The sequence below is a fragment of the Mesocricetus auratus genome, unplaced genomic scaffold (assembly GCF_017639785.1).
Source record: "Mesocricetus auratus isolate SY011 unplaced genomic scaffold, BCM_Maur_2.0 Super-Scaffold_100007, whole genome shotgun sequence".
Taxonomy (NCBI): domain Eukaryota; kingdom Metazoa; phylum Chordata; class Mammalia; order Rodentia; family Cricetidae; genus Mesocricetus; species Mesocricetus auratus.
In genome coordinates, this window is record NW_024429191.1 from 15,973,305 (window position 1) to 16,000,492 (window position 27,188).

The 27,188-nt window shown below is 45.5% G+C and overlaps 1 protein-coding gene, 1 long non-coding RNA gene and 1 pseudogene across 2 annotated transcripts; 1 reads left to right on the forward strand and 2 right to left on the reverse strand.

The window, feature by feature from the left end:
• The first annotated feature begins 4,412 nt into the window (after window positions 1-4,412).
• LOC121141290 lies at window positions 4,413-11,795 on the forward strand. The gene is made up of 2 exons (XR_005878163.1): window positions 4,413-4,451; window positions 9,942-11,795. It is a non-coding gene; the product is annotated as an uncharacterized LOC121141290 (long non-coding RNA).
• Window positions 8,573-9,854, reverse strand: Fbll1 (fibrillarin like 1). Its single transcript, XM_005071943.4, has one exon. The coding sequence runs from the start codon at window positions 9,665-9,667 to the stop codon at window positions 8,720-8,722; it is 948 nt and encodes a 315-aa protein (XP_005072000.1). The 5' UTR covers window positions 9,668-9,854; the 3' UTR covers window positions 8,573-8,719.
• A 9,880-nt stretch (window positions 11,796-21,675) lies between the features above and the next one.
• On the reverse strand, window positions 21,676-23,197 carry LOC101842785 (annotated as a pseudogene).
• Window positions 23,198-27,188: the final 3,991 nt, after the last annotated feature.

The window sequence follows — 27,188 nt, forward strand, 5'->3', positions numbered from 1 at the left end:
TCAGGGTGTCTACCTTTTCTGTAGTTTCTAACTTTTTCTAATTTGTTAATATTCTGAATAAGTGTTAGAATCATGCTTTTTATACCCTCCTTTCCAAATAAATTCTCTTATTTACTACATGTGTCTCTTGCTTGTTTCATCTTATAGTGCCAAGCAGCTGCTTTCCCACTCTTGATTCAGCATAAGGTTTGATCTCAGGGTGGTTAACTGAGAGCAGACACTCCATGGAGCAAGGACATTATAAAGATTTGTTCACTCCTGTATCTCTAATTCCTGGTACTGAGAAAGTATTCAATAAATATGTTTAATGAACTGACTGCAAAGTGTTCTTATGTATCTAGTCTGCTTGAGTAAGACTTACACAGATAGAAAGACCTTTTCTGGAAATTAGATCATTTTTCTGTGTCGTATGTATACTTGACAGGATGGTTCTGAGATGTCAGGACATCTGTGATACCTTGGTGACTGACACAATTTGAGAAAGTTTATTCTAAGCCAAATCTTGTTTCTTTTTAAATATTTTGTTTTTATTTGTGTGTGTGTGTGCACGCACACGTGCATGCACGCATGTTTTGCCTGCATGTACATATGTGTACTGTGTGCATGCTTGGTAGAAACTGTCAAATTCCCTGGAGCTGGAGTTAGAGATGGGTGTGAGTACTATGACTTGAACCCCTGTCCTTTGCAAGAGCAGTAACTGCTCTTAACCACTGAACCATCTCTCCAGTCCGTCTTATGTTTAGTCAATGCCTGTTTGAGGAAAAAGTTCAAATTGATGCCAGTGTCCTGATTCCAGGTGTATAGTAACTACTGAACTATGCTGTAAAACAACCTTCCTGTTAAAATCCAATGAAGGAAGAAGGATGAGAAAGATAAGAGCCTAACTGGGTGAGGATGGTGAAGTGTGGAAATGTTGCATTTGAGAGTTAACTCTGTTCTCCACATACAAACTACAACCTGAAGTTGGAAGTAGCTGCTAAAGAGTTCAACAATACACTGAAGTATACTTGCTTTATTGAAAATCAGCATTACATGTGGGAAAGAAATGTGAGTTTTGATTCTGGGTGCTGTGTAAATTGTGGAAAAAAGCTGTTTATTGACATTTCTCAATTGAGGGCAATGTATATTAAATAACTACTGATGGTCTGGCATCTGCAATCTATTGACCAGGTCTACAGTTTGTAAGTTTCTGTGTTCTTTAGGTTTTGGTGGCTTATTATGCAGTGCCTTAGACTGGCTGGCAGTACTGACTTTGAGCTTTGTTATTGAGATAGGGGTCTTGCTCTGTAGCTCAGTCTGGCCTTTGAACCCTATGTAATCCAACCTCAATTTTTTCCATCTGTCAAACTGACATTTTAAAAGCTAATATGCATGAGCATGCTGCTGAATGTGGCTGGCCTGGACTAGTCTGGTGGAGGATAGACTTGGTAGAGGAAATCATCTGTGTTTAGCAGATAATTGTTATATACCTACAGCTCCACTTTGTGTACCGTGTGTGTGGGTCTGAGTAGGCCAGAAGAGGATGTTGGATGATGTGGGATGTCCTTTTGTTTGCTGTCATATATGTTTCTCTTACTGGCTTAATAAAACACTAATTGGCCAGGAGCCAGGCAGGAAGTATAGGTGGGGCTACCAGACTAGGAGAATTCTAGAAAAAGGAAGGAGAGAGATGCCATGTAGCTACCAGGAAGAAAGGACACCTGGGCATTCTCCAGTAAGCCAAGATTACGTGGAGATACTTAGATGAATAGAAATAGGTTAATAATTAATAAAGAGCCAGTAAGAAGCCTGAGCCATTGGCCAAGGAGTTTATAATTATTATAAGCCTCTGTATTTATTTGGTGCTAAAGGGGTGTGGGACCTGGCAAAACAAATCTCTGTCTTCAGTTGGATCCTCTGGGGCTGGAGTTAGGCCATTGTGGGCTATCATGTGGGTGTTAGGAATCAAACCAGGGACTTCTAAAAGAGCAGCCAGTATTCATAGCTGCTGAGCTATCCCTTCAGTCCCACAGTTTCTTCTCTGAGCCTTCCCCTATTTAGACTAATTTCAGAACTTCCAGGAGGCCACCAACTAAGTCATGAGGCAGTTAACCTAGTCCTGTGAAATATTTTCCAAGTGCAGGTTTCAGAAGCACTAATGGGAAAGCCATCTGTGCTTGGCAAATTAAGGTAGTTTGGCAGGTTATGTACACACATAACCTTACTTAAGGTAACTTGCTGTGATGAAACACGATGGCCAAAAGCAAGTTAGGAAGGAAAGTATATTTTTGCTTGAACTTCATGTTATTGTTTATCATGGAAGATTCTAGGTAGGAACATGGAGACAAGCCATGGAGGAGTGCTTTCTGGCTTGTACAACCTGTTTGTTTCAGCACTGACACCTAGCCTGAGGAAAGCACCAACCACAATGAGGGTGGCGGGGGAGGCTTCTCAATTACTAATAAAGAAAATGCCCCACAGGCCTGTATACCTACAGCCAACATCTAACCCCCCCAACATATACATAGGCACACTTTTTGTTTGGTTGGTTTTGTTTTGGGGGGGGGGCAGTTCTGTAGCCCTGACAGTTCTGTAACTTTGTAGACCTGGCTGACCTCGAACTCACAGGTCTGCCTACCCCTGCCTCCCAAGTGCTGGGATTAAAGGCATGCGCCACCACTGCCCAGCTCTTGATATGAGTTCTGGTCTATACTGCTGCTTCACTTCAAAAGTTTTCTCCCTACATTGCAGTCTGGGGTTTTACTTCATTCTCGAATAAGGTCAAGAACCCGGGATCTCCCAGTCTAGACCCCAAATCATTGCTTTTAAAATTCAAGTAGCAGGATGTGTGTGGCACTCTCCTTCCTTTAATCCTAGCACTGGGGAGGCAGAGGGAGAACTGGTCTAGAGTTCCAGGGCAGCCTGCTCTCATGGTGAGTTTCAGGACTACACAGAGAAACTCTGCCCTGAAAATTAAATTCTTGTAAATACTTCGTTCCTGAGACATAAGAAGTGCATCATGCTTACGAATATATGGAGGTATGCAAATTTTCTCACACACTTCTGAAGAGCTCAGGCTTGGAGAGGAAAGTATCAGTGTCATGGACTGTGGTTTCCTCCAGGCTTTTTCATGACAAACAAAGGAGATGTCGTGTTTGTGGTCCTCATAGTGATGCTAAGGGCCCAGTGCAGAGGCTTCCTTCTCGTTTGGATGCACAGCCCACCTTGTGTGACCCTTTGAGCACCAGCCCGAAACCTCACTGCTGCTTGGCACACACTGATGCCTGGGCTGGGTCCTCTGACTCTTGGTGGAGTGGCAGACTGAAACTTTGCAAGTTCTGTCTAGTCTAGTTTGCCCTGTAGAAACCATGCTAAAAGGTTTCCCTACACTCCAAGGCAACTCCTGACACTGAGTTCTCAGTATTCTGTCCTGGAACTTACTCTGTAGAGCAGGCTGGTCTTGAACTCAGAGATCTACCTTACTCTGCCTCCCAAGTGTTGGAATTAAAGGTGTACGCTACCACGAAGCCTTTAAAGCTCTGCTTCTGATCTGCCTTGTTGATTTCATCTGTTGACAGCAGGATGAAAAGATGAAGGGACCACGCACAGCACCAATCATGCCCCCAGTTCCTCAATGGACTTGGTCTCCTCAGCCAATTCTCACAGTGCAGTGAGAATGTCAGTTTAGCTTAATGTTCTGGCCCATTTCTAGCATTACACACTAAAATGTATTCCCCAAAATTTTAAAAAATTTTTTTATTAATTTATTTTTTACATTCTACCCCCAGATCTTAAGTTGAAGGCCTAGCTCCCAATGAGAAAGCCTCAAGAAAGTGATGAGGGTGGGTCTCAAATCCTGTAGGAAGAGGAAGAAATACCAAAAAATAAAAAAATAAAAAAACTCCCAAACTCCCTTGTTGTGAGAAACAGTAATGTGGCCCATCCTTAGTGGAGTAGAACCCTCTCAGGAAGCCAAATTTGACACATAGTGCACCTGGACTTGTACGCCTCCAGAACTGTAATAAAATAAGGACCCGTTGTTTAAGTCACCAAGTCTGTGTGTTATTTCAGACCAAAAGTTGTATTCATGACTTTCCTGTTGCTGTGATAAAAACACCATAACCAAAAGTGACTCCATGGAAGAGTTTATTTTTGCTAACAGTTCCAGAATACGAGTTCCGCCATTAGCCATGTGACTTAGTAGAGGCACACACAGATGAGGTAATAAAAGAGCGGTTTACCACACCGCTAACCACACCCACTTTAGGCATGACTAAAGACGTATATATGGACGGACATAGACGGTGAACTACGTCACTAGCCAGGCCCACTTTTGGGCATGGCTAGGGGTGTTATGGAGGAGGGTATAAAAGACTGAACAGCGGAAGTCTAGCTCTCTTTTTCCGGCTTTCGGCTTCCAGTTCGGCGGCAGAAAACTACTCGGCTCATCTGGGTTACTTGTTTGGTCTCTTGTGAGTAATTTCTACAATACATACCAATTTTTACTTTCAGTAAGTGTGCCGTTATCGTTGCAGCATCAGGACAGGGTGGGGTGGAGGGAGGGAGAGGCATGGCAACAGATAGCCACAGCAGGGAGCCGAGAAATCACATTAAAACCACAAACACAAAGCAGAGAGAGTGACCTAACCCTGTGGGGTGAGGCTATATGAACTGTCAAAGCCTGTCCCCCGGTGGTGAACTTCCTCCAACAAGATTGGACCATCTCCCCCAAACAGTGCCACCAGCTGGGGACCAAACATTCAAATAATATGGGAACACTTCTCACTCGAGCCACCACAAATCTCATCCTGTGATACCTCCCACTTCGACCCCCAAATCCAGAGGTCAGAAACAGCAGCCCATCCCAACACATCTCCCTTGGTGTTAAGGGGTGTTTGGGGGGGGTGCCTACATAAACTTTCTAGTTTCACTGTACCTAATTGTCTTAAAAATGACCCGTTTGGGGGCAGGTGAAGAGATGGCTCAGTGATTAGGTTTGTACTGCTCTTGCAAGGGATGTTAGTTCAATTCCCAGCATCCTTGGCAGGCATCTCCCAACCTCCTGTAACCCCAACACCGGAGGGATCCAGCTCCTCTGGCCTCTGTGAGCACCCGCACTCCTGTGCACACAGCTGTACACAGAAATGTAGACAGTTTCTTTTCCACCTGGTCCTGCAGCTGTTTAGACCTAAAGTAAATACACTGAGGCTTCTATTAATTATAAACTGGTCAATGGCTCAGGCTTCTTACTGACTAGCTCGCTCTACATTATTAACCCATAACTATTAATCTGTTTCTACATGGTCTTATCTTATTGGAGAATGCCTAGCGTCCTATCTTCCCAGTAGCTACATGGCATCTCTCTGGTGGCTCCTCTCAGACTCTTCTCCCCAGAATTCTCCTTGTCTGGTAGCCCCACCTATACTTCCTGCCTGGCTACTGGCCAATCTGTTTTATTCATCAACCAATAAGAGAAACATATGTATAAAAGGACATTCCCCCGTCACAGAAACAAGCATACACACAAATTTTAAAATCTTAAAAATTGGTGGGTTTGGAGATCATATAGCCTGGTGAAACTTCATAAGTTTCCCTCTAGCTCTTCTGTGTGGGTTATGATGACAGTGACCTGGGCTGTATCTGATGGACTCAGGGCCACTTTTGCAGAAAACATGAGTTCTTCACTTGGGCCGTAGATGTGTAATGGGGACTGGAACTGACTGAGGAGGGTTGCTACCTGTCTTCCTATTCTGTCTGTCCCCTTCGCTGCCTTAAGCTTTGTGTTAGTCTGCTTAGCTCTGCATGAGGGCATGTTGATCATTTGAGAAACCTTACCTTGGTATATACTTGCCTTGTATCTCTCCCTCGCTTCTCTCCCTTCTCTTTCTCCTCCCTCCTCGTTTTTCTCCCCACCCCCACCCCCACCAAAGCTAAATACACTCACAGCTACTAAGACTCAGCACCACACCACGACAAGAATAAAAAGAGGTGGCATCCAAACTCCTGGGTGGTCCCTGCCCATTCCCAGGGAGTAATGAATAGTTCCCCCTTCCCTGCCCATGTCTCCCCATTCCTTCCACTCTCTGTGTCTGGAGCTCTCCAGTCCTGGGATGGAAAAGTTCATTTGTGAACAGAGTCTTGTCTCATTCTTCAGCCACCGAAAAGGTCATTCTTTATGCCCTACCATTCATTTCTTTAATACTGGTTTTTCCATGTAATGAGCATCCAGGCCTGTGACACGAGGTATTTTGTCGCCATGGCTTGAGTAGACAAATACACCAAAGGACCCAAATGTGACCTTTTTGGAAAACTAAGCAGATGGTTGAATGCAGATGTGGCTTTGCGTAAATCTGGTACCCAGTGTTTCTTGTTACCTCTAGGATGCCTCAGAATCACCTCCCACTGGAGTTAGTCTCATCTTTTCCCTGCCTTCTCCAAAACCTGACTTCAGCCTCCCTGTGGTCCTCCGTCCTCACTCCTGCATGCCTCTCAGTTCTTACCATGCTTCCTTTGACCCACAATCTATCTAAATTTTGTTGGGATTGCTTTCTTTTCTTTTTAGAGAGGCTGTCCTGGAACTAGCTCTTGTAGACCAGGCTGGTCTCGAACTCACAGAGATCCACCTGCCTCTGCCTCCCCAGTGCTGGGATTAAAGGCGTGCACCACCACTGCTTGGCCAGTAGTCACTTTCTTTCCTTCCATCTTCCCCTATGTCCTGAGATTCCATTCCCAGCCTCCACACCTCACCCCAGCTACTCATTCATTGTGGTGGGATTGGAAAGTCAGTTCTTGTAAAGCAACAGGACCAACATAGACTTAGTGAAAATGACATTGATTTTGGAGTCAAGACTGCTGGGGTTTGATTTCTGGCTGTATCCTTTGGGGGGGGGAGGGAGATGTCATGAGTGAGACCAGCTCTATGACTGTCCCTGGGCTTTGGTGTAGGAGTGAGGCTGTGAGACTTTATCCTTTTGTTGTTCAAGGAGGTATGCATTGGAGCAGAGCAGACCAAGCCAGGTCTGTCCCTGAGCACATATTTAAGTGTCCTTTAAAAATTACACTTGAAACTTCCTTGTACATGTGTGTATCTGTGCATGCACATGTACCATGCAAAAATGTCAGAGGGCAATCTGGGAAAGCTGGTTCTTGACATGCCCCTCCGCTCCCCCGTGAGTTCTGGAGAATGAACTCATCATCAGGGAGGGCAGCAAGCCCATTGACCTGCTGAGCTATCTTGCCGACCCCACCCTGAGCACATCATTAAGAAGTCAAACAAACCCTCTCTCTACATGCTGCATTCCCAGATTATGTGTTGGTGACCTTGGCAATTGGCAGTGGGGCTTGGGGAGTGAATAGAAGCATGTAAGATCTGCTCAGGACTTAGGGAGGGGATACTAGGCTCAGGACATCCTCAACTCCGCCATTGCTGGTTCTGCTCTTTTTTTTTTTTTTTTGACAAATCTTGCCAGTCTTTCCGCTTCAGCCTCCCAGGGCTAAGATGGACTAGTTCTGAGAACCAGAATCCAATGTACTGAGCCCAGAATTCCCTTCTGAGAGGAATAGTCCCTGGAAGTGTCTTTGCTGGCTGCTCTGTAGACCCTTGGTGATGACACCTTGGGTATATCCAGACCCAGCACTCCATCTGCTTCCCTGCCTTCTCTTGCTACTGTGAAAACTTAGAAAGGGATAGCCCAGGGATATGCGGAGAGAACACACGAGGTCCCAGAGCCTGCTTTCTGTGTGCTGGTGGAAACGGGCAGAGCCAAGACAGCACCGGGGAGGCCAAAAGTGGCATCGAGATTCTCCCGCCTGTGGAAGTTTGGGAAACTGGCATTTGCCTTTGAAATCTCCATTGCTTCACATGGAACTTGACATGGTGACAAAGTCAAAAAGCTGGAGAGATTATAAAATGTTACAGTGACTGGAAAAAAAAAACCCTTATGGCTAAAATTCTGTGTTTGAAGTCAGGTGGTGGCGGCACACCTTTGATCACAGCACTGAGAGGCAGAGGCTGGCAAAACTTTGTCAGTTCAAGGCCAGCCTGGTCTAAGAGTGAGTTCCAGGACAGCCTCCAAACCCACAGAGAAACCCTGTCTGGAAAAACGAATTAAAAAATTATGTTTGAGTTGGGGGTTGTGGTACACTTGCATAGTTCCCTCTTACTCCGGGTGTAGAGGCAGGAGGATTGAAGTGCCAGCTCAGCCAGGACTGCAAGGGAAGATTATGTTTCAGAAAACAAAACACAGCCAGGCCCTTTAATCCCAGCACTCAGGAGGCAGAGGCAGGTGGAGAGTTCAAAGCCAGCCTGGTCTATGGAGTGAGTCTGGCTTTGAGTCAGACAGCTTTGAATAGCTGAGCATCCAGCTCCCTTCCCTGAAACTAGCCTTGGTCATGTGACCTGACCGATAGGAACAGACATTTCCCCAGGGACTATTTCAAAGATCATCTGCTGCCCTCAGGCTCTCTCTTTCCTGCCCCTGTGATTAGAAGATGCATGTGTGGAAATGGAACGCCAGGAGACAAGGCCTGGCGTCATTAGATAGACACCTTGAAGGGGCCCTGTACCATATGAATTAGTTCACCAAGATTGGAGTGAATTTGTGCAGCTGCTGGCCTCACAGTAGGACGCTGGCAACTGTTTATTTCATTTAATAGAACAACAACACAGTAGGACAGGCACAAAGACACAGCACAGTCTCTTGGCAATGCAGGGCACCTTCCCTGGCTTCTGCTGCTGCTGCTACTTGTTGCTGCTTTTGGGAGGGGGCCGGTAAACCCCGACGACCACAGCGTGGTCCCTCTCATAGGGCTCCAGAGTTAGCTGCTCCTGTGGCTTCAAGTTCTCCTGTTGCAGCTTCTTCACCTCGGAAGCAAACACAGCCTCCGCGGACGCTGTGGAGTCGATGCAGTTAGCTTTGATGGAAATGAGAAAGTGGCCTCCGTTGCGCAGGAAAGTGTGGGCATTCAGCGCCAAGATGCGGGACTGGTCCGGCTGGGCCACGTCAGCGAAGATCACGTCCACCATTCCGATGAGCATGCGGTACTTGAGAGGGTGCCGGGCATCTTCCAGTACCGGGATGATGTTGGTGCGTTTCTTGGCCACGTTGACCAGATCGCGCCCGGCGCGGTGGGAAAATTCAACCGCATAAACCAGGCCATCGGGGCCAATGATGTCGGAGACGTGAGAGACGGTGGTTCCCGAGGCGGCGCCCAGATACAACACTTTGGACTTGGGCTTGATGTGAATCTGGTCCACACCACCCAGGATGGCGGCGGCCAATTTGGAGCGGAAGGGGTTCCACGTGCGGTACTCCTGCTTCTCGCCGTTCTCCATCACCGTGACGCGTTTCTCTCCGTACACTGAGATACCCGGCACCATGTTCAGTGTGACCAGCGCATCCTCCGCGCCACGGTAGATGAACACGCCCTCGTGCCGATGCGGTTCTACGGACACCGTGATGGCCTTCCTGCGGCGGCTCTTGTTCCTGGCTTGGCCCCCGCGCCGCTGCCCGCTGCCACCGCGGTCCCTGTTGTCGCCGCCGCCACCGCCGCCGCGCCCCCGGCCCCGGCCCCGGCCGCGCGTGCGTGCCCCGAAGCCTCCTTTGCCCCCAGAGCCCGCGTCACCTCCCTTGCCGCCTCCCTTGCCACCACCCCAGCCCCAGCCACCGCGGCCGCCCGCGGGTGTCATAGTCCCGTAGTCAGGGATCACCGGGGACCCTGGTCGGTTGCTGCAGAGAGGGAGGGGTGCAAGTTGGTGGCGGCGCGGCTGCCCTCAGGATTAGCCGCAGCTAGATGCAGGGGTCTGCGGTAAGCGCATCCCGGGATCCACGCTTTGACGCGGTGACTTGCGTGATTGCATCACAGCCGTTTTGTCGCCCCTGTAGTCCCGGAAGCCCCCCTGTTCCACCTGCGCGCAGACGCAGCTTGCTCACTTGTAACCCTTTGCCTTCTCTCTCCTCCAGTGCTGACTGCCTTCCCGGGGACTTCTTGCCCCGGATCCGTCCATCGGCCTGCATCCCTGTGGCAAGAGAATGGAAGCGCGCATCTGCTGAGTTCTTGTGTCCCTTGCTTGGCCCTAGGGAACTTATCTGGTTCTGAGGATTTGTTTGAATTGGGAAAGGTGTCTTGAACAGTTTGAACTTTGTCATCGCATCTGTAAAATAGAGCCCTCCTGTGTAGTTTCTCATCCACATACCAGTGTGGGGTAGTCTCAGCTTGTTTCAAATTTTATATTTCTCTTGATCAGTCTTTCTAACTGGGATGTGGTTTACGTTCAACAAAATGAATACGTTCTTGGTCTCTTTAAAATAAAAGCATTGCTCTTGAACGTCTGGCTTCCGCGATGGCATGAATTTGCGAAATGGTAATATATTTTGACAAGGCATTTAAACAGCATACTTATATTCTGACATAATTATTTCTCTTTGAACAATATCCCTAGACACGATTCTTGCAAGACACAATGGCCATTGGGCACTTAGAATGAAAGTGGTGATGATGACTTTTGTGATCACTGTGAAGGAAGTGAGGAATGGACCAACCAAGAGATATGTAAAAAAACAGAGTTCATAGGAATTGCTGACACCCTGGCTATGGGAAATCGAAGGAGAGAATTCCCTGGTTATTAACTATCGTTGTGCTGTGTGTCTGACCTGGGGCCTTTTGAATACTAAAGAAGAGCTTTCCCTGAGCCACACCTCCAACCTGAGAAAAATTCCTATCCTGAGACTGCCGAAACATCACTCTTTCCTTGCTGGCTAAGTGCTTGCAAGCCTAAGCTTCCATCGTTCCCTGCTTAGTTTTGCTCTATCAACTGTGCTAAATTTCTTATGCAAGAAAGGGAGTGCTGTGTGAATGGGGACATGCAGGCCTACAACCTAAATCCTATAATATGTCAGCGTGAAAGGAATATTATGTTTACCCCGAATTTTTGTCTTTGCTTAAAAAACCCACTGTTGCCGGGAGATGGTGGCTCACGCCTTTAATCCCAGCACTCGGGAGGCAGAGGCAGGTGGATCTCTGTGAGTTCGATATCAGCCTGGTCTACAAGAGCTAGATCCAGGACAGCCTCCAAAGCCACAGAGAAACTCTACCTCGGGAAAAACAAACAAACAAATAAAAACCCACTCTTTGCATCAAACCTTGAGGAGAGAGGAACCAACAGGCAGCACCAAGGACAGAAACAGACGCTGTGGCACAGGCCTTGGCGTTCAGTCAGCACCAGGGACAGCGACCGCAAAGCAAGTTCCCTATGACCCCTCTTGGAGGTTCCCTTAAACTGTACTGCCATGTGAGTGATGTAAGCAACCGTCTGAGGCCCCTACTAGTGGAATTAAATGTCAGGCCCAGAGATGTGGGGTGTACCTGAGGATCAATCAGAACACGAGCCAGGAAGAGGATGTTGAATCTCCAGATGTGTGCACGGTTAAAACTTGTTCTTATCTTCTCCTCTCCCCCTCTCACATCCGTAGACAGCAAGGGCAGGGCTGGTACACCCTGAGGATTATCAGGGCTTCTTGATGGGGGCTACAAGTCTGCATTAGGATGAGGGAGAGGGAGAAATGCACAATTTCTGAGATGTAGCTGGTTCATGGAAAACACTCTCATTACAAATTGAAGAGTGTTCTCCAAAATGAGCTACATTTGCTGTGTTGGTTGTATTTCCTCCCATCAGACCTTGTAATAATAAATTTTTGTGTCTACTTGACTTGGCCATAGAGTGCCAAGATACTCCAGTAATACTAGTCAACTATTACTCTGGGCATTTCTAGGCAGTTTTTGGATGAGAGTAACATTAAAATTAGTTAAGTAAAACAGTTGTCCTGCATTGTGTGGGTGAGTTTCATTTAATCAGTTGAAGGCCTGAATAAAATAAAAGGATGACTCTTCCACAAGGAAGAGAGAATTATGCTACCCAGTAGCCTTTGGCCTGGCACATGAGTTCTTCTTATCCAACAGCATTTGAGAAGGATGTTCATTTTCAAGATTTAGGAATTGCCAGAACCCATAATTGCATGAAAAATATTCATGCATCTGTGCATGTTCATGTATGTGAATGCATCTCTCTCTCTCTCTCAATCTGTGTGTGTGTGTGTGTGTGTGTGAGAGAGAGAGAGAGAGAGAGAGAGAGAGAGAGAGAGAGAGAGAGAGAGAGAGAAATTTATAGACCCTGGGGGGAACACTTGAGTGACATGGTCCAGATAGAGATGATGCCAAGAAATATCCACAGAGCTAGGAGTAAGAAAGCAGATCAGATAGGAAGGACATATTAACAAGCAAATAGATTAGACACTGGGTGACTGAGGGGCAACTGGTCCTCTTAGGAATAATGTGGGGAAGAAAAGATGTACCACTGGCTGTGGGGGTGGGAGGTTAATCCACCGTTTGCCCTTCCCTATCATTGGGAATGAGTTGGGGCATTATTTGCCACCCTTCAGATTTCTCTCATTTGTGCTTCAGCAAGTTCCACAGTGATGCAGTCACCCTGAGGCATGTGAGATGAGGGGCTGCCCTCCCTCTTGCCCCTACCACCTCCAGCTGGTGAGGGAGCTTGTCGCACCTGCTGAGCAGCCTGCATCCCAGAATGTAGCGAGGTGGTCGGGATAGATGACACAGAAACCGGTCGGTTGCGTTAAGAAAACTTTATGCTCCCCAAGTCGGCTTAGAACTCTTCAAGAAAAAAACGCTTCCCTTTTTAAAGACTTCTGCCATCCATACACGCACAATTCTCTAACCCAGCTCTCACACACCTCTCACAGCTCTCTCACTTCTCACCCTCCTGGCTGGTGGTGAAATCTCTGGCACTAGAATGGGGAGAAACAGCAGGGAGCAGGAAGAAGCATCTAGCCGTAGGGGGGGATCAAAGTCATGGTGTTTCAGTGAGCGAGCCCTTATCGGAGCCCTATCAAGAGCTTTATGGCACTGAATTGTTTTCAGTAAACATGTTTTCAGTAAACATTGCCTACTCCCAGGCCGAAGGGGAAGTGGGCCTCTGCTCAAGGTTTGGTGTCCCCACAAGAGCTGGCCCCTTTACTAGGTGCAACACTTGGGAAAGCAGCAGCACAGCAGAGCTGACCCTGTTGACAAGGGCACATGTGAACCAACCCTGAGAATATGAGCATGGACCTAGCCCTCCTCTGCAATATGGAGGCATGGCTGGGAAGAGAAACCCTGCCCCTGACCCCTCAACACTTAAGGCAGGTAGATAAGCAGTCCCTGCCCACCATGGGCTGCAACACTCTGGAGAGCAGGCCCTGCACCTTGCCTGAGCAACACAATAGAGTCAACCCTGTTGGTGGAGGTGTGGGTGAGCCAGCCCCAATATTGTGAGAAAGGGAGCGTTGTCCCCATTACTCGTCTGTCTTGTGGCAGCATGGGTGGAGGAGAAATGCCTGCACCACCCCCCAACCCCTGTCCATCAAAACCTGAGGCATGTACAAGAGCTGGCCCTGGGATCATAAGAGCTGGAGGGCTGTCCCCGCTTCACACCAGCTCAGCACTGGGAACAGTGGCCCCTGCGCATCACCTGGGCAACATGGTAGAGGTGGCCCTGATGGTGTAGGTCAGGGAGAACTGACTCTGAGGATGTGAAAGCTGGAGAACTGGCCCCACCCCTTGCTCCTTACTGCAAGGGTGAATTAGCCAGGGCAATACTGGAGAACTCATCCTGGTGGTGAGGACGGGGGATGGGGAGAACTGTCCAGCTGACCAACCCCACAGCTGCCCAGGCCCCAAACCAGACTTATCAATTGGCCCACCCCAACATCTACCCCTCTATGATCTGCTGGAGTACGTGAAGGGACCTGACCCACAGACCCAAAGCTGCAGACCACAACACACAGCAACAACAGGACATGCAAGAGAAGTTCAAGTGAGAGCCCAGCACCAAGACTGTAGCAGAAACCAGAGGCCTCAAACCAGACCAATGATGCTTTGCAATAAACACTTGCAAGTAAAGATATGTGGACAAAGGGGTTTGCTGCGTGACTCGCTGTGTCACACTGCAGCTTCCATGATGAGATTTTTTTCCTTTTTTCTCTTTGTTTTAATGGGGGCACAGTGCAGGGGCAGGGGTCAGATGCAAAGGACGAATGGGACCAAGATATGAGAGATACATTGAATAAATAAAAATGAAGTTTGCAAAAATATCCTTTGTCCCCTCATGGGAGGGCATTGGTGGCATCAGTCTTGTGCAGGCAATCACCGCTACAGTGAGGGCAACAGCCATGTCACATCCAGAAGTTAGCATCCCACAATACGCCATCCCGCCGCTGGCTCTCACATTCTTTCTGCCCTCCCTTTCACAATGTTTCCTTGGCCTTTGAGGGGGAGGGTGTAGATGTCCCATTTAGGGCTCAGCATTCAACGGCCACTCATTCTCAACACTAGGACCAGTTATGAGTCTTTGCAGTGTCACTCATTGCATAAAGAAGCTTGTTGAGCAGAACTGACAGGAATAGTAATAAATGGCAACAAATGGAAATATTTGGAAGGCAGTTTTTAGGGCATGTTATGTCCATTGAGAAAACAATAGTGGAGCAAACCTTCCTTTTTAAATAGACAAAGATGGAGAAATGCTGTGGAACAGTCCTCTTGTAGGTACACTGTGACTATGTATGACTCTCGTTGGCTAATAAAAGCTGATTGGCCAATAGCCAGGCAAAAAGTATTGGTGGGGTGATCCAACTGAGGATACAGGGAGAAAGGAGGGCAGAGTGAGAGTTGAGAGGAAACACAGTGAAGCAAAATGAACATGCCATGCTAATAAAGGTATCTCTATGTGGCAGGGTGTAAATAAGGAATATGGGTTATTTTAAAATGTAGGAGCTAGTTAGTAATAAGCCTGAGCTATTGGTCAAACATATATAAGTCTCTGGATGGTAATTTGGAAGCAGCTCCAACTACAAGTAGCTTCCTGTTGTCTCTCCAGGCATGGGATTTTGATTAGATTGATAGTATCATATGTGAATTCCCTTCTGTGGAACAAGCATTAAATGGAATCAGAAAGCAATAGGTTACCGCATATCAGACTTGACATTATTGCACCAGTGGACACATTTTGACTCATTGATAGTATTGTATATAGGCCTTTCTGCACTGATTGAAATGATCATGTGCTTTCTATCCTTAGCTCTATTTGTGTAGTAGTGAAATACACCTAGTGATTTTTGTATATTCAACCAACCTTGCATTTCTAGAATGAAATGAACTTGGTTGTGATGTATGTTCATCCTAATATATTCTTGAATTCATTTTTTTCTGAGATAGGGTTTCTCTCTGTAACCTTGGCTGTCTTGGAACTTGCTCTGTAGACCAGGCTGGCCTCAGAGATCTGCCTGCCCAACTAGAAAGTGCTGAGATTAAAGGCTTGTACCACCACCACCTGGCCAATTTGTAAGATTTATTGGAAAATTTTACAACTGTTTTCATCTGGGTAATTGGTCTGTAATTGCACTGGGTAGTTTTAGATCAACCCAAATCAAACTAGCATCATTTCAAGGGAGAAAACTTCAACTGGGAAATTGTTTCTGTAAGATCAGGCCGTAGGCAAGCCTATGGGGCATTTTCTTAATTAGTGTTGAATTGGGAGGGCACAGCCCACTGTGGGTGGTGCCAACCCTGACTCATGGTCCTAGGTTGTATAAGAAGATAGGCTGAGCAGGTCTCGAGGAGCAAGCCAGTAAGCAGCACTTGGCCTCTGCATCAGTTCTTGCATTCAGGTTCCTGCCATGTTTGAGTTCCGGTCCTGACGTCTTTTGATGATGAACTGTGATGTGGAAGTGTAAGTAAAACAAACCCTTTCCTCCCCAAGTTTCTTTTGGTTGTGGTGTTTCATCACAGAAAAAAAAAAAAAGAAGAAGAAGAAAAACGTCCTAACTAGGACAGAAATTGGTACCAGGCACATGGTGTCTTGCTGTGGCTGACCAGGCATGTGTTTTGGGAAGGACTGTGGAAGGACTTTGTAACTTTGGGCTAGAAAAGCCCCTGAGTGTTCAAAGCTTGGTGAGCTGTTATGAGGACACGAGGTGTGATAATGCCGAGAGCTAGGGCCACTTGATATCTTGAATTAAGAAGCTGTGTTTCTGGTCAGCCGAGGCTGAAAAATCAGCTGTGACTAAGAAGAGACCAGTTTGTTGAGGTGAGATCTTCTGGAAAGTGTTTTCTCAAGGTCGGGACACAGAGGTTGTGTTCCAGAGGCAGCCAAGGTTGTGCCTTGGGCTGGCAGCTGAACTTGGCACTGTGAGAGTCAGCCCGATGCTGCTGGTTTTGAATACATAAAGATCATGTAGAGCAGCTGTGCGCTGTGTGCTAGGGCTGGAGTTCCTAAAGAGAGCCCAGGAGAAGCCACAGGTGAAAGTGTAATCTAATTATGGTAGAAGGCCCCAGCATTTTGGAGATGCCAATACCATGCGCATGAACACCAAGATGGAGCTGCCCTGAGCCTTGAACACAAGCTATGGAGGTGTTGCAGAGGGAGGATCCAGAAACGTGGTCCAAGCTCTCTGGAGGAGCCTGGGAAAGTGAGCAAATGCCAGACATTTTTTGTTTTTGTTTTTTGAGACAGGTTGCTCTGTTCTGGAATTCACTCTGTAGACCAGGTTTGTCTGGAACTCATAGAGACACACCTGCCTCTGCCTCCAGAGTGCTGGGATCAAAGGCGTGTGCCACCACGTTCAACTGTGAATGCCAGACTTTTGACACTGACTTCTTTATACTGTTAAGAGTTGCTTTTGCTTTGTTCAGATTGTGACTATGCCCTGGTTCTTCCCTCTTGGAACAAGAACGTTTTTAACTTGTTTTTTTATTTTTACAGGAGCCCACAGCTGAGAGAATTTGAACTTTTAAAGAGACTTTGGATTTTTACGTTTTAGAATTTTTACAGACTTTGGTAGTTTTAAAAGTTAGGAATGTTTTATATTGTGCTGTTTGTTAATGTGTGACATTAGGGATGGACAATAAAGGAAACGTTTGACTAACTAGTGATGTGTTTGCATGTTAAGTTGATAAGGGGTCAGTTACGTCGGGCAGTCTTGCGGTAACTTGACACAGCTAGAGCTAGCTGAGAGGGAGGACACTCAATGAGAACTCACCTCTGTAAGACTGGGCTGTAGGCAAGTCTGTAGGATATTTCTTTAGTGGTGTTCTACAAGAAAGCAGGCTGAGCAAGCCATGAGAAGCTAGCTAGCAAGCAGCGCCCTCCATGACCTCTGTGTCTGCTCCTGCCTGCAGGTTCATGCCCTGACTTCCCTCAGTGAAGGGCTGTGATACGGACGTGTAAGCCATTTCCTCTCCAACTTGTTTTTGGTCGTGCTGTTTCATTACAGCAACAGAAACCCTGACTAAGACAGTAACTTTGCTTGCCACTTTGGTTTATCCCCCGCCAGCCGCCTGGGCTCTGCCGCATTGTAGTCCCCAAATAAACACACAGGAGGCTATATTAATTATGAAGCTGTTGGCCTTGCTTGTTTCTTACTGGCTAGCTCTGACTTAAGTAATTACCCCATAATTGTTAATCTAAGTATGTCTCTTACCGGAGAATAGTTCCGGGCTCCTACCCCATGGTGTTACATCTCGAACTCTCTTGTGTTTTTCCTTCCCAGAATCCTCCTGGACTCCTAGTCCCACCCATCTAGATACCTATTGGCCAACAGTGCTTTATTAACAAATGTACAGGACTTCCCCCATCACCTCTCCAACTTGTTTTTGGTCGTGCTGTTTCATTACAGCAACAGAAACCCTGACTAAGACAGTAACTTTCTTCCTTCATCACAGCCTTGTCTAGTTCTGATGTCTGGGTCAAACTGTCTTTGCAGAATGGGTTTTGTCATGTTTCTTCCATTTCTATTTCATGAAACAGTTTGAGGAACACTGGTGTTAGCTTTAAAAGCGTGGTCTAGCCAGGTGTTGTGGAAAACACCTTTAATATCTACACGCATGAAGCAGAGACAGGTGGAGTTGAAGGCCTGCCTGATTTATGTAGAAGAATACGTCTCCAAAACAAAACAAAACAAAAAAAAAACCAAAATTTGTTGGAATTTGATTGACACTGGATACATCTAGACCTGGACTTGTCTTTTGAAATTGTATTAACTTACACTTATTAACTTTACTTATGTGTATGTGTGTTGTAACCCACCATTGATCAGTGCTGAGGAGTTGAAGTTGAATTCAAGATTCAACAGAATGTGTTTCTAGATAATTGCTGCTCAAGACACCTTTATTGGGCCTCTCTGAAGCTTTTATTCCAAGACCACTCAGGGTTCAAGGCAGGGACAGAGAAGCAATGGAAAACATAGAGTAGTTCTCATCACTCTCCCCAGATGAGGAAGGAAACATTTTTTTATCCATAGCATTCCTTGGGCAGGTGGAAGCATATATCCCAGGAGAATAAACAAAGGTCTGAAGGAGTAGAGTTCACACTGCAGGGTAAAGTAGGCAAGGGTGTGTGTGTGTGTGTGTGTGTGTGTGTGGTGTGAGTGTGTGAGTGTGTATGGTGTGTGTGTGAGAGTGTGTGTGTATGGTGTATGTGAGTGTGTGTATAGTGTGTGTGTATGGTGTGTGTGTATGTGAGTGTGTGTGTGTATGGTGTATGTGTATATGGTGTATGTGTGTGTATGTGGTGTGTGTGTATGTGTGTGTGGTGTATGTGAGTGTGTGTGTGAGTGTGTATATGGTGTGTGTGTGTGTGTGTATGTGTGTAGGCTACTTGTGGCTACTTATGTGCCACAGGATGCATGTGAAGGTCATAGGTCAACTTGTGGGAGTCATTTCTCTTCTTGCCTTCTGTGAATTCTGGGATCCAACTCAGGTCGTCAGGCTTAGTGCTAGGTATCTATTCTCTCTGAGCTATGGTGACAAACCTGGGGCTTTTCTTAGTAAGATTGAAACAGCAATGTTTTCTTTTTTCTGGTTTTGTTTTGTTTTTTAGTTTCGCTTTCTTTGTCAGCAATATTTTATTTTTTCCATATCCACAAATTGATTGTTTTTATTGTTTGATTGTTTTGTTGTTTTTTCCATTATTTTTGTTACTTTTTTTTTAGAAAAGAGCTTGCTTCACATGTCAATCCCAGTTCCCTCTCCCTCCTCTCCTCCCACACCCCCCACCATCCTCCCCCAGCCTTCCACCCTATCCCCACTTCCTTCCACATAGGGAATATCCAGAGTCTGTCATTTCATTCAGGGCAGGGTACAGGCACTCCACCAAGAGTCCAGGATGAGAGAGCATTGCTCTTTGTGTTATAGACACATGAAGTCCATTTGTATGCCAGGGATAAACACTGAACTACTGCCCAGGGCCCCATAGGTTACCCAGGCCTCTTCACTGACTCTCTGAATAGGGAGTCTGGATCAGTCCCATGCTGGCCTCCCAGCTGTCGTTCTGGGGTCCAAGAGCTCCCCCTTGTTCAGGTCAGCTGTTTCTGATGGTTTCACCAGCCCATTCTTTACCCATTTGCTCATCACTCCTCTCTCTCTGTCACTGGGTTCCAGAGGTTCAGTTGAGTGTTTAGCTGTGGGTGTTTGCCTCTGTTTCCATCAGTCTCTGGATGAACGTTCTAGGATGGCATATAAGGTAGTCGCCAAGTTCATTATCAGGGATGGGCATTTAAGGTAGTCTCTCCACTATTGCTTAGTTTGCCAGTTGGTGTCATCCTTGTAGATCATTAGAGGTCTCACTGGTGTCAGATCTCTCTTCAAACCTATAATGACTCCGTCTATTATGGTATTTCTCATCCTGTTCTCTCTCTATTCTTTCCCCACCTCAACCTTCTTGCTCCTCCATGACCTACTTTCTCCTCCTCTTCTCCCCCTCTCTTTTTCCCAGCTCCCACTTCCCCCACCCCCCACCCCCACGTGCTCCCAATCTGTTCAGGAAATCTTGTCTCATTCCTCTTTTCTGGGGTACCATGCATATCTCTCTTAGGTTCTTTCCTGTTTCCCAGACTGTCAGTGGAATTGCAGACTGGCACTCCCCTGATCCATGTCTAAAATCCATAAATGAGTGAGTACATACCATGTTTCTCTTTTAGTGACTGGGTTACCTCACTCAGGATGGTTTCTTCTAGTGCCATCCATTTGCCTGCAAATTTCAAGATTCCATTGTTTTTTCTGCTGAATAGTACTCCATTGTGTAAATGTACCACATTTTCTCTATCCACTCTTCAGTTGAGGGGCATCTAGGTTGCTTCCAGGTTCTGGCTATTACAAATAATGCTGTTTTGAACATAGTGGAACAGAAGTCCTTGTATGAATTTGCATCTTTTGGATATATGCCTAAGAGTGGCATTGCTGGGTCTTATGGTAGACTTATTCCCATTTTCCTGAGGAATCTCCATACTAATTTCCAAAGTGGGTGTATGAGTTGGCACTCCCACCAGCAGTGGAGGAGTGTTCCCCTCTCTCCACATCCTCTCCAGCATAAATTGTCTTCGGTGTTTTTGATTTTAGCCATTCTGATAGGAGTAAGATGGTATCTCAGAGTTGTTTTGATTTGCATTTCCCTGATGGCTAAGGATGTTGAGCACTTTCTCAAGTGTCTCTCAGCCATTTTACTTTTTTCATCCTTAAACATGAGTTTATTTCTATACAATGTTCTAAAAACACCCCTTAGTTTGTACATAAGATTTTTTCATTTTTAATTGTTTTATAACAACTGTATAATTCCTGATTTTAATTTTCTTTTCTCTGAAATCTGCCATGATTAAAAAAACTAAAAGGTAAAAGAAAATTAAAATGCCATGGCCAGAGGACAAGGTGGAGAAAAATAAGACAAAAATAAAACATCAATATGAAAATTCTGAGATAATGCAGTTTATAAACACAGAAATTGTTACAACAAAAATAGCTGTGATGAGCAGGTATATATATATATATATATATATATATATATATATATATATATATATATATATCCATCCATGTCTGGCATCTGACCTTGGCACCTAGGGAGCTAATTCCAGTTCATGTGTGTGCCCTGACTTCTCCTTCTCTGCAACACCCTGGCTGGGGTTTTGCAGAGAACAGCTCCCATAGCTTCTTGGACTGGGGTGGTGAGGCAGAGTATATAGGCCCTTGGTTGACAGAGATGGAAGGAGGCTGCAAGGAAAAATCATAACCCACACTTGTATACCACCCTTGGTCACCTGGGGAATCTCTGGCACCTTGCTGACCATGTATCGGCTACTGTCCCTCTTAGAAATAAAAAGGTACAGTCACCATCCACTATGAAGTGAGACCATGTAAGGGAAAGAAAATGTCTCACAGGGATCAGGCCACGTGCGAAACCTGCTCTTTTACAGGTAAGCATAGAACAGAAGTCTGGTCGCATTTAGAGCTTCCTTCTGTTATCTGGGAGGGCCAGCGACTAGCCTTCTTTTGGCCCCAACTTTGAGGATAAGAAGAGAGAAAGGTAAGTGCCCACACTGGACAAGATGCAAGGCCATAGAAGATCCTCTCTCGAGCACCAACCCCCAGTTTGAAGAACTCTGCTTGGATGGGGCTGTTGGGTAACACTATCAGCTCAGGATTCCTTTGTCAATCAGGGGCAGCTGAGATTAAGGATGGTTATCTTGAAGGAAGCCATGCCTGAGGACCAAGGAGCTGGAAACAGGACTTGTCAAGGAGGAAGAGAACTTTCCCACCAAGAGGAGTTGACCAGAACTTCTTCTCCCTCTTTCCAGTGGATGGCAGTACGGATCTCTAAGAGCTGGCCAGGTGCTCCACCTGGATGGAGCTGGTGGTAACAATGAGGCAGATGTCTTTATGATGCTCTGCTGCCTAATAGGGGGTCAGGTAAAAGGAACACTGGGGTGGAGGGTTCGGGTTGCTGTTCCCACCACCCCCACCCTGGGGAGCTGCCCCAGGAGACTGGAAGTGTGGTGATTGTGGTGATGGGGGTGGCTGCTGTTGCTGCTGCTGTTGCTGCTGCTGTTGCTGCTGCTGTTGCTGCTGCTGTTGCTGCTGTTGTTGCTGCTGTTGTTGCTGTGATGCCTGGGAAGCCTGGGCCTGGGCCTGGGCCACTACCACTGCTTGCACTTGTTGCTGAAGATCGGGAGGGTTGTGTTTGTGCATATGTTTCATAAGGTATGTTTCTGATGTATATGCCTGACTACAGAGTGTGCAGGTATACACCTTGTCTGTGTATGCTTGGTGACAACTGTGTCACTTGAAGGGTTTATCTTTGTTGTGCTGCCCTCTATGAGACTGCAGATTGGAGAGTTGTGTGAAGGCCTTCTCACACACCGGGCGTGCACATTTGTATGGTCTATCACTGGTGTGGATTCGGGTGTGCTGCTGCAGATGGGAGAGCTGGCAGAAGGATTTCTCACAAAAGTTACAACTATAGGGCTTGGCCCCTGAGTGGATACGGATGTGCTGGGCCAGGTAGGAGCTGTTGGCGAAGGTCTTGGAGCAGTGCGGGCACTTGTGGGGCTTGGTCTGCTGGGCCAGGTAGGAGCTGTTGGCGAAGGTCTTGGAGCAGTGCGGGCACTTGTGGGGCTTGGTCTCGGTGTGTGACTTGGAGTGGATCTGCATCTCCGACTTTGAGTAGAGGGTCAGTGAACACATCCAGCACCTGTAGGTCTTGCCATCTTTCTGATGGTCATCATCGTCATCGAGGGCAAGGATGTAAGTGCCATTCATCTCAGGAAGCCCTGACTCCAGCACCCGCTTCTTCTTGTGGCCCCGAGGAGGTTAAGGAGGAAACACACTGCCACCTCCACCACCACCGCCGCCTCCTTCCTCAGGGTTGATGCTACCTTCTTGGAGAGGTCAGGGACCACCTGTAGGGCTTGTGAGCCAGGGGGGAGAGCTGAGACAGTCATGGGAGCTGAAATAGGGAAGGTCTGAGCTGATGAGGCTGTGGTCACATGAGAGCCTGAGGGGGGATGTGATTACCAAACCAGGACCCGCAGTCATCAATCCTGTAGATGGCACAGGGACCGCAGTAATGTTCTGAGTAACAGAGGCCTCATTGTGTGGGGTCAGCTGCTCTGACTTGGACTCTGTGTCCATGCTGATGCCAGAGGACAGGGACACTGAGGCAGGCACTGTCAGCAATGTGGGATAGTGAGGTGGCGCCTGTCCACAGCCCTTTTCTGGCAATAGCTGATCCTTCATCTTGTTGATGAACATTGTGTTTTCAATCTGCCCTGAGACTGTGGGGATAGAAGGCCAGAAGCATGGGTTAGAATTGAAGTGAGACTCTTCCATTCTGCCCTCTCTCTCTCTCTCTCTCTCTCTCTCTCTCTCTCTTTCTCTCTCTCTCTCTCTCTCTCTTCCTCCTGATGTCTTATTCCTTCTCCTTCCCAGCGCTCCTGAGCCAGCACGCAAGAGGGGCTGCGTTTGCAGGGAAGGGAGGGAGCTGAGGCAGTGGGAGGACCCCCAGGCTGTTGGATGGGGGACGAAATGCAGGGTGCACGCATGCAAGAGAGGGACCCCACAAGCGCAGGCTCTGTGCGAGACACCCGCAGGGCTGGGGGGTGGGGCGAGGCAGTGTGTGTGTGTCCCCCCTCCCTCCTCTCAGCCATTTTAGACTCCACTATTGAGAATTCTCTATTTAGTTCTGTACCCCACTTTTTAATTGGATCCTTTGGTGTTTTGGAGACTTGCTTCTTGAGTTCTTTGAAAATTTTGGAGATCAGCCCTCTGTCAGATATGGGGTTAGTGGATATCTTTTCCCATTCTGTGGGCTGCCTTTTTGTCTTGTTGACTGTGTCTTTTGCCTTATAGAAGCTTCTTAGTTTTGGGAGTTCCCATTTGTTAATTGTCAATGTCAGTGTCTGTGCTACTGGTGTTATGTTCAGGAAGTGGTCTCAACATACCAATTTCTTGAAGAGTATCTCCCACTTTCTCTTCTAAGAGTTTCAGTGTGGATGGATTTATGTTGAAGTCTTTCATCCATTTGGACTTAAGTTTTGTGCATGGCGATAGACATGGATCTATCTGCAGTCTTTTGCGTGCCAATATCCAGTTATGCCAGCATCATTTGTTGAAGATGTCTTCTTTTTCCCATTGTATAATTTTAGCTTCTTTATCAAAAATCAAATGTTCATAGGTGTGTGGGTTAAATCAGGGTTTTCAATTCAATTCCATTGGTCTACCTGTCTATTTTTGTGCCAATACCAAGATGTTTTCAGGACTATAGCTCGATAATAGAGCTTGAAGTCAGGGATGGTGATGCCTCCAGAAGTTCCCTTATTGTACAGGGTTGTTTTGGTTATCCTGGATCTTTTGTTTTTCCATATAAAATTGTTTTTTGTTCTTTCAAGATCTGTGAAGAATTGTGCTGGTATTTTGATAGGGATTGCATTGAATCTGTAGATTGCTTTCGGCAAGATTGCCATTTTTATTATGTTGATCCTACAATACAAGAGTATGGGAGATCTTTCCATTTTCTGATGTCTTCTTTGATTTCTTTATTTAGAGACTCAAGTTCTGGCTATTCAGGTTTTTCACTTACTTCTTTGGTTAATGTTATCCCCAGATATTTGATGCTGTTTATAGCTATTGTAAAGGTTGATGTTTCTCTGATTTCTTTCTCAGCCAATTTATCATCTGTATATAATAGATATGATTTTTTGAGTTAACCTTGTATCCTGACAGGTTTTTATCAGCTGTAGGAGTTCCCTGGTAGAGTTTTTCGGGTCACTTATGTAAACTATCATATCATCTGCAAATAGTGAAAGTTTGACTTCTTCTTTTCCTATTTGTATCCCCTTGATCTCTTTTGTTGTCTTATTGCTCTAGCTAGAATTTCAAGTACAATATTGAAGAGATATGGAGAAAGTGGACAGCCTTGTCTTGTTCTTGATTTTAGAGGAATTGCATTAAGTTTCTCTCCACTTAGTTTGATATTAGTTGTTGGTTTATAGTATATTGCTTTTATTATGTACAGGTATGTTCCTGTTATCCCTGATCTCTCTAGGACCCTTATCATGAAGAGGTGTTGGATTTTGTCAAAGGCTTTTTCAGCATCTAGTGAGATGATCATGTGGTTTTTCCTTTGCAGTTTGTTTATATGGTGGATTACACTGATAGATTTTCTAATGTTGAACCATCCCTGCATCCCTGGGATGAAGCCTACTTCATCATGGTTGATAATTTTTCTGATGTGTTCTTGCATCCGATTTGCTTATATTTTATTGAGTATTTTTGAATCGATGTTCATGAGGGAAATTGGTCTGTAGTTCTCTTTCTTAATTGTGTCTTTGTGTGGCTTGGGTACCAAGGTAATTGTAGCCTCTTAAAAAGAATTTGGCAGTGAACCTCCTGCTTCTATTGTGTGGAACACTTTGAGGAGTATTGGAATTAGCTCTTCTTTGAATTTCTGGTAGAATTCTGCACTGAAGCCATCTGGGGCTGGGCTTTTTTATTTTTTGGTTGGGAGACTTTTGATGACTGCTTCTATTTCATTAAGGGTTATAGTCTGTTTAGATTGTTTATCTGTTCTTGATTTAGTTTTGGCAAGTGATATCTATCCAGAAAATTGTCAATATTTCCTTTAAAATTTCAAATTTTGTGGAATACAGGTTTTCAAAGTATGCCCTGATGATTCTCTGATTTCCTCAGTGTCCGTTGTTATGTTCCCCTTTTCATTTCTGATTTTGTTAATTAGCATGCCTTTTGGTTAGTTTGGACAAAGGTTTGTCTATCTTGCTGATTTTCTCAAAGAACAAACTCTTTGTTTCATTGATTCTTTGCAATGTTTTCCTGGTTTCTTCTTGATTTAAGCCCTCAATTTGATTATTTCCTGGCATCTACTCCTCCTGGGTGAGTTTGCTTCTTTTTGTTCTAGAGCATTCAGTTGTGCTATTAATTCTCTAGTGCGACTGTTCTCCAGTTTCTTCATGTGGACACTTAGTGCTATGAACTTTCCTCTCAGCACTGTTTTCAGAGTGTCCCATAAGTTTGGGTATGTTGTGTCTTCATTCTCATTGAATTCCAGGAAGTCTTTAATTTCTTTTTTTTATTTCTTCCTTTTCCCAGGGATGGTGTAATTGTGCATTGTTCAGTTTCCATGAGTTTGTAGGATTTCTGCGACTTGTGTTATTGTTGAATTCTAATTTTAATGATGATAATTCTAATTTTAATGATAAGATACAGGGGTTTATTCCAATTTTTTGTATCTGTGGAGGTTTGCTATGTTTCTGATTATGTGGTCTATTTTAGAGAAGGTTCCATGTGGTGTTGAGAAGAAGGTATATCCCTTTGTCTTTGGATGGAATGTTCTATAGATGTCTGTTAAACTCAGAACTAACTTCTGGTATTTCTTTTGTTTCTTTGTAAAGTTTCTGTCTGGAGGTCCTGTCTAGTGGTGAGAGTGGAGTGCTGAAGTCTTCTACTACTAGCATGTGAGATTTTATGTGCAATTTGAGCTTTAATAATGTTTCTTTCACGAATGTGGGTGCCTTTGTATTTGGGGCATAGAAGTTCAGAATTGAGACTTCATCTTTATGGACTTTTCCTTTGATGAATATGAAATGTCCTTCTTTTGATTGATTTTAATTTAAAGTCTAATTTGTTAGATATTAGGATTGCTACACCAGTTTGTTTCTTGGGTTCCTTTGATTGGAAAATCTTTTTTTCCCAGCCCTTTACTCTGAGGTAATGTCTGTCTTTGATGTTGAAATATGTTTCTTGTATGCAGCAGAAGGATGGGTTCTGTCTTTGTATCCATTCTGCTAGTCTTATCTTTTTATAGGCAAGTTGAGACCGTTGATATTGAGGGATATTAATGACCATTGATTGTTGATTCTTTTTTATTTTTGATTTATTGGTAGTGGTGTTATTGTATGTAGGTTTTCCTCCCTTTTTCTTTTCGTGTTTTGATAAAGTGGTATTATCAATTGCCTATGTCTTTGTGGGTGTAGTTATCTTCGTTGGGTCGAAGCTTTCCTTCCAACACTTTCTGTAGGGCTGGATTCATGGATATGTATTGTTTAAATTTGTTGTGGAATATTTTGTTTTCTCCATCTATGGTAATTGAAAGCTTTGTAGTCTGGGGTGGCATCCTTGTTCCCTTAGTGTTTGTAGGACATCTGTCCAGGATCTTCTGGCTTTCATAATTTCCATGTAATTAGGATAGGTCTGCCTTTATATGCTACTTGGCCTTTTTTTTTTTTTTTTGGTTTTTCGAGACAGGGTTTCTCTGTGGCTTTGGAGGCTGTCCTGGAACTCACTTTGTAGACCAGGCTGGCCTCGAACTCACAGAG